The 7,799-nt window shown below is 38.7% G+C and overlaps 1 protein-coding gene across 1 annotated transcript; it reads right to left on the bottom strand.

Moving 5' to 3' along the window:
- Positions 1 to 1,255: 1,255 nt before the first annotated feature.
- On the bottom strand, positions 1,256 to 7,727 carry kdsr (3-ketodihydrosphingosine reductase). Its single transcript, XM_083928716.1, has 10 exons — positions 7,323 to 7,727; positions 6,033 to 6,122; positions 5,714 to 5,770; positions 5,507 to 5,572; positions 5,325 to 5,420; positions 4,508 to 4,699; positions 4,194 to 4,277; positions 4,023 to 4,106; positions 3,813 to 3,914; positions 1,256 to 3,702 (listed from the first exon to the last, which is right to left on the bottom strand). Exons 1-10 carry the CDS (start codon positions 7,509 to 7,511, stop codon positions 3,583 to 3,585), a joined length of 1,080 nt encoding a protein of 359 aa, XP_083784842.1. The 5' UTR covers positions 7,512 to 7,727; the 3' UTR covers positions 1,256 to 3,582.
- Between the last annotated feature and the right edge of the window lie 72 nt (positions 7,728 to 7,799).

Raw genomic sequence — 7,799 nt, 5'->3', positions numbered from 1 at the left:
AAACTAATCTCCTCAAACAGATTCCCACAGCCCTCTCCAACCCTCTGAAATGCAGGCAGAGGTCTGCAGCTATAGAAAGTAGCATATAATATACACTGGATATCAAAATTAGAGAACAAATTATTAATATTTTATTTATTATTTTATTTATTATTGTTCAGAATTTGATATATTGTCAGATGTGGCTATACCACTGCTGTACTAGCAGTTAAAAAAAAATAAATAACCAAGGCACTTCAAAAGAAATTAGAGAACAGTAACCACTGTGTCAGAAGAGAAGATTTAAACAGTATTTTCTTCGGGCTATAGGATTAAAAAATGAATAGGAAGTATTGAGGCCCTTGCTTTGAATGACTTCAGCACATCTGCGCCCACAGGACATCACTAGTTTCTCACACTGCTCTGGTTTGATCTTGTGCCATTCTTTTTCAGTCTCTTCCAGTGAGTTTCTTAGACGTTACTCTGTTGCCAAGGACTTTCCAGAGATTCACTATGGGGTTTAGATCTGAACTCTGGTCTGGACATTTCATTGTTTCAATATTCTTAGCTTAAAGGTACTGCATTACTTGTTTTGCAGTGTGACAGGGGCATTGTGTTGCATGCAAATTGCAGATGATCGGGAGACAATTGCAGTGATGGTATTGCATGTTACCAAATGAGGTTCATATAAACATTTGTATTCACCCTACCATGTAGATGTAAAATAGGCCCAACTCCTGCTGCAGAAAACATCCCCCAAACCATGTCATGACACTGCTAAAGTTAGATTTATTTGGGTCTGATGGGAAACATTATGTTCAGTGTCGCACTGGGGAAAGACTGAACCCAAATGAACCAACCAGAGCAGTGTGAGAAACTAGTGATGTCCTGTGGGCGCAGATGTGCTGAAGTCATTCAAAGCAAGGGCCTCTACACTTCCTATTCATTTTTTAATCACATAGCCCAAGGAAAACATTATTGAAATCTCCTCTTCTGTCAAAACTACTGTTCAGTTTTTTTTCACAAAATAAAAGTTTTTGCCTTGGTTATTTAAAAAAAAAAAAAAAAGATCATGCTACTACAGCAGTGCCACAGCGGATATTCTATCAAATTCTGAACAATAAAAAAAATGACAGTATTTCAGAATAAATCAATTTTGATCTCCAGTGTGTAACATGAGAAAAATGGTTGACAAAGTACAACATCAAGTGCAATTAAAGAAGAGACAAGAGAACCCAAAACCAAAGGATTAAAATGAGATCTAGATTTTCTTCACAGGTATTTATTTAGTTTATCATGTAAGAAAATAAGACAAAGAAACTTTCCACTTCTCACATTTTCTTTCAATGGCACACAAGGTGAAGGTGTTAATTTTTTTGGCAGAAAAAAAGTAAAAAGCGAGAAAGAAGGATGAGACAAAGAGCGCGTTATGACTTTCATGTTCAATACTTAGCTCATTAAGTATCTAATGGTGACACCATCAAATAAGGGAAAACAGCAGGACTGTTACAGAACTTAAATCTTTACGTATGTTCCAACATATTGTAAGCATAGGCTTCATTTGCATAGCTTAAAGATTAAAACAAAACTGCTGTTATATGGGCTACATGTTCTATCATCTATGTGTTGCTACCTCAAGGTAAAAGACAACTTTTGAAATAAAAAAATGTACAATTATGAAAACGCTCGAGTGCAGGATAGTATAGCCTTTAACCTATTTCAAATGAGAACATCATCAAACATGACTCATCCATTCTCACTTTCATAACTCGGATTTCTCAAAGGCTTCATTTGTCGTACAAAGACTGGAAATTGACAAAATACACAAAAGCAGTTGGCATTTTAAACTGAAAAGTATTCAATTAACTGGTAGACCACATGTGGGTTAAGTCACATTGTTCTGTGGACAAGTCCATTCTTATAGCATTAGCTTCATCAATAGTCATGTCTTAAGGCTTAGAATGGGTCCCCACACTGCTCCACAGCTTTCACAAACTAACATACATTAACAGAGCAGCAACATCAAAATACATATCAAATAAATGCATTGCATCTACAGAAATTGTCTTAACACATTTTGGCATTCAAATATTGGTGTTTTTAAAAAATATGTTCTGATTTGTATGCTTTGTATTAAAGTACATTCTCCCCGTTCGTGATGGACTGAAGGAAGACTTGCAAGAGTTGACGCTGTACTTTAGGGAGCTGCAAAGTCTTAACTGTGCATGACAGGGTAACAGCAGGTCAAAATCAGAGGGAGGATCACACTTCCATGCTCGACCCTCTATTTTGCCCTTCATGTAAAACAAATCTCTAGCGCCCTCACTGGACCTACAGGGACATGACTCGAACCAGCAAGTCTTGCCCTGCTCAGACTTACAGTACATCGCCCCAACAAATTGTGGATGCCACTTGGATTTTGACCGTGGCTGAATATATGCAATAACACAAATTATATGCTTCCTTTCAAACATTTAATGAAAACAGTTTACTGAACTTGGTCATATTCACAGGTGGTCGTTTTACCCCCCTCCATCTTTTGAATTCATGGCTTCAACCCATAGTACCTGCTTTCCTTTCTCAAAGAAACAAGATGGGATGCCGAGAAAATAATTTGGTGTGTTTATTCCCGAGACGATAAAATCTAATGGCTTTTCTCTCCCAAGGGGGTTTGGCTCAGGCACAGCAAACACCACAGCACACATATACACACACATTCATGCACACAGTCCATCCAAAATTGTTTGCCCCAACACTGCGTCTAAAATGTTTCTGAAAATTATGTTTTTACATTAGTAAAATAAAAAACAAAACAAAAAAAACCCCACATGCTTTCTCTCTTTATAACTGCAAAGTACTGTTGTCCCGCATCTAGGCTTGGTCCACACACAGAGCATAGAAACAAAACATCCCACCACATAAACAAAACACAGAGGGTCACAACTGGTTCCAAACACAGGGGTTATTCAGTCAAAAAGGAAGGTGCTTTGCCTGCAAATTCTTGTGGTATGAAAAAACAAAACAAACAGTGAAATTCCTACAGGGTGGACCGAGTTTTGTGATACATGAAACTGTGAAATGTGACAAAAGCTAAGGGTTACTATTCTGGTTTTCACTATAGCCCCTGGTGGGAGGGAATTTCAAGCCACATTTGGCACAACCGGTAAAACAGGCTATCTGTTGCTTTTCCTTTCTGTAGGGCAAAAAATAAACAACACTGTGCAAGTGGAGGCAAGGAGGCCTGATATCTAATCAGCGGTTCACAAAGCCTACCTACTTAAGTCTGCCCCCATTTCCTTAAAGTAAGGCTGCTCCCACAAAAAGAAGCAGGTGGACACATTAAACTGAAAAGTCAATTGGAATGCTCTGAGAGGATAGAAAAATCAAAACGACTGTGACGTTTATGGAGTAGTTACATCGCTGGACAAGCACAGAGTAAACATCTGCCACTTTCTTTTTTCCCCATCAGTTGACATCGGAAATAAACTCAAAGCATGGCCTTTTCCCCACCTATGGTTGTGCACTTGTACAGCTGGAGGAGGGGATGGGATGGAGGGTCTGGAGGAAGAGGGGCATTGGGCTGTGAAGACGGTAAGGCTGCCGTTACTCCCTCTTGTCAGCTGCTTTCGACTGCTCCCTCTCAATCATGCAGCGGCGCACAATGCTGTCAAAACTCCCCAGGTAGAAGAGGGCGATGGTCCGAAATAATCCCATGGTAACAATCTTTGCGAAAGATTAATTGAGGTTACAAATCAGCAAATTGCTCAATGTTAACAACAACCTGGAGGTGCACTTCTTCAGCTAACGTAAAAATATAATGTGCATGTCATTACCTGCTGGAGACCTTCTGTGATGGAAGTAACAGGTGACATTCCACAGGTAAGGGCTGATAGCATGTAACCATCCGGTCCAATAGAGCTGTTGAAGTTTCCCTGCTACAAGAGCAGAGATAGGTAGATTGACAACAGATTATTTATTCACTTATTGCTTTGAACCTGACAAGAAACATGGTGGGTCAATGGGAGATGAAGTGGATTTCTTACCACTGCATCCCGAACAATGATTTTGGCCACTTGGTCTGGTTGACAGACTCCAGAGGTTTCAGAGATTAGTTTGGTCTCTAAAGGCTAGTTGAAGAAATAATCAAAGTAAATGCTTTAAATAGGAGGTTCATGGAATTATGTTACTATTTGATTGGTTAACCAGAAGTTTACCTTTGTCTTATTTTCCTCCGCCAGTCCTGGAGTGTCAGTGTCAGGGGGGTAGGCCACAGTCACATAGATATTGTATGGCTTTATCTGGAGTAGAAGAACAGGAACATAACCTGAGCATAATGTCCTACCATTTGACCTTGATTTTTGATGACTAACAACAACCAACAAAGTGGTGAAAAATTACAACAGACATAGTCTAAAACATTTTAACTAGACTAATTGTTAGGTTGATTTGAAATGTAGTGTGTTTACTTGGTGTGCAGTGGAAATCTGTGCAAAAGGCTATTTAAATGTAGGAAGCCAAAAAAACATGCCTCCATCTGCAGGGACTCGGCTAAGCCACGCAGAGCAAACTTGGATGGCGAGTAGGCAGTGTATCCAAACAAGCCGATCTGGCCTGCTTGGGAGGACACAAACATGATGCGGCCCATTCTTCGCTCCTTCATTGTGGTTATAACTGCCCGTGTCGGGTAAACGCTGCCCAGGTAGTTTACTTCCATCAGTTTCTGTTGGCAACAAGGCCAAAGTTAACACACATATATTATAACAAGGTTATCCACAGTGTAGCACTGCATACATTTAGCTTCACATTCCACAATATAAATAAATAAAGTATTACCTGGGAATTCAACCCCCCTAAATCGTTTCTGACTGTAACAATCATCTCATACAGAGTCTGACAACATGTGGTAAATGTTGATTTCGCAAAACACATAGTCACAGACCAATTCTGTGGTCTTTCTGCAAATCTACCATGTTGGTCTCGATTAAATATAATCATTTTTGTTAAGCAATCCATTAAATTACATTGGTCTAATGGCTAAAGGTCAATATGCATGTATATAAATTTTAAAAAAATCAGTATTGCTTCTCATAACCCCAGAAGAATTCAGGAGTGTGTCCAGTATCATTCATCATAGCTTGGAAATATATGGCCTTACTCAAATAAACTTGTTTAATTCATAAATTATCTCCTTTTTGTTCTGACACCTTCTAATCACTGAGCCGTGTATATGAGCAGTGGATAGTTTTTAATAAACACTATTTTTTAGTATTGTTCAGAGTAGCTTATTGACTTTTAAACAAAAGCAAGACCAGGGCTGTGCCTTGGCTACACTCCTAGGTACTTACTTTAAAACGGTCCACTTCCACCTCCTCAAACTTTCCAGACAAGGATGTTCCAGCACAGTTCACAAGCATATCAACAGGCCCCAGCTTCTCTTGAGCCTGAACAACAGGAAAAGCCACGTCAGTACTTTGAATTATTAAAAGGAGTCTGAGATGTTCCACTGTTGCTAAGGGGGTAACATTACCTGTTTTATCACACTTTCCACCTGGCCATAATCACTGGAAACATCCACTGATATGCAGAGCACCACCTGAGTTAGGAAATTGTATATGATCTTGTGCAATATATGGTTTCAACTGTTATGTGTTGTGAAAAATTGTACAGCCATAACAGGTGCATTAATACAATCCGAAAGTTACAGCTTTCATTGAAATAAATGCTAAACCCATACCTGCTTGTCATTGATGGCAAATTTCTCCACCTCTTTCTTTGCTTGAAGCAATTTAGCCTAGGGGAAATAGAAATAGAGCATATTTGTTATCTGTTATAAAACCTGAAAAGTTATCAAATATAGGATCTTCAGAACATGACTTTTCCCAAGCAGGTCAACTGTTAAACACAAAATAAAGTAAAATAAGCATATAAGTCGAGCACATCCTTCAGCTCATATGGAGCAAAAAACAATATGTAACATTTGACACCAAATGAGTTGGCTATATAACAACAAACAGACACAACGGAAAGATTGTTTAAATGTTGATTGTGCTGACCTCATCCCGTGCCACCAAAGTGATGAATGCTCCTTGCCTGTAACACTCAACTGCAATGCTTTTCCCAATCCCACTTGAGCCCCCAGTCACCTGAAAATCCAAATGGTAAGAAGATCATTAATCGAGAGGTCAAATATAGAGTAGCTGATGTGCAACCCAGGCTGGGTCGCAGGTAAACCGGAAATGCAATTATGTTTCCACAAAGAAACTTTTTGATAAAAAATAGGCAAGGACGTTTTGATACCACATCTGCATAATGAAATAAGTCAAACTACAGTTTATTAGGTACACCTAGCTAAAACCAATGCAGTCTAATACAACTGGCGTAAAACTGCTGAAACTGTTTGAAAGGTGTTAATTAAACTCCATGGTCACATTGGAGGCTGCAGTTTATGGTGCTGAGAAGAGCGTTTAATATTTAGCTAGTCAACACTGTGGCATAACTTAACCATAAAGCTGACCAGTAACTTAAGATGAATTAATCAACAACTGTTTCAACAGAACCTAATAATATAACCTTCATTAAAATGTTATATAGTCAGAATACACTACAGTAGCTTAATATCTCCTGTGTTTTTTATCTGGGTTAACCTTATTAGGCCGTTAACTTACTTAGTTAATGTTAACTCATCAAATTATTAATAAGAAAAGTATTGATCAATACAGCTGATACAATACATGATTTTTTCAATTAAATGATTTTGTATGTATTGTGTATTTGAGTACTCTTTCCTCTTAAATGTACGTATTTGGTGTCATCATATTGTAAGATTGTAATGTTTATTGAAATATATATATATATTACTATTGTAAATGTGTTTTTTATATGTATATATATATTTTTTTCTTTTTCCAAATATATACAGTATGTTGTCTGTATAATATCGTTCTTGTTAAATATGTTGTTTGTATAGCTGGAGTTTGCAACGAAAAGAACTCCCCCCTGGGATTATTAAAGTATTTCTGATTCTGATATAAAGACCGTCATATTCCCATAACTGTTTGTCACATGATGCTTGTGAAAATTTGCAAAGAAAGTTGTGAAGGAAAAATATAAATAAAATAATGTTAACTAATTATGTGGGCGTGTCACTATCAATATATAATATATATATATATATATATATATATAGTATCAAAACGTTATGGCTGGTTATTAGCTGTAATCTAAGTGCATATCGGCATATGCCATACCTGCACACACAAGTTAGATAAACTCAGCTAACTTAGCCTGACCTAAAACTAACGTTACAGGATAATGACTGGACGTTAGCGCTCTGCTGCACTTACCACGACGTGGGCCCCATTCAGTTTCAGAGGCTTGGGACTAATAAGAGGTGATATCATGTATAGCAGCAGCACGAAGGCAACAATGAAGGCGGCAACTATAAGAAGCATGATGAATGGCAGAAGGAGCCACCAGGAATTGATGAAAAGCCAATCCGTGATCGTTGAGCTCAAGGCTTCTTCAGAGGACATGGGTGAAATCTGGCAATCGTTAGCTTGTTTGCTAACTAGCAGGCCAGCTTATAGGGTCCGATGACAGGAGCTCCGAGGCAGGTGACGGCCCTCAAAAAGGGGGTGGCGACACACGGACCTCGAGGGGAGTTGTTCCGGGGGTTGGCAGTGGGTCAAAGATGTGTAACGACCAGGTTAAAGTGCCTCGGTGGACCTTGGCTCCCCGTGACAAAGCACAGTCGGCACGAACCAAAACAAATCGAACGCTGCACTGTAAACGGGCGCTCGCGGTCATAGCTGGTACTTGTA

Source organism: Echiichthys vipera, assembly GCF_963691815.1.
Source record: "Echiichthys vipera genome assembly, chromosome: 15".
NCBI classification, from domain to species: domain Eukaryota; kingdom Metazoa; phylum Chordata; class Actinopteri; order Perciformes; family Trachinidae; genus Echiichthys; species Echiichthys vipera.
This window is presented reverse-complemented; position numbering and strand designations above follow the sequence as displayed.

Coding starts and splice junctions, on each gene's coding strand:
- kdsr (XM_083928716.1), bottom strand. CDS start 7,511: ATGTCCTCTGAAGAAGCCTTGAGCTCAACGATCACGGATTGGCTTTTC. Junction 6,123..7,322: donor TGAATGGGGCCCACGTCGTG/GTAAGTGCAGCA, acceptor TTGGATTTTCAG/GTGACTGGGGGCTCAAGTGG. Junction 3,915..4,022: donor TCATTGTTCGGGATGCAGTG/GTAAGAAATCCA, acceptor CTGCTCTTGTAG/CAGGGAAACTTCAACAGCTC.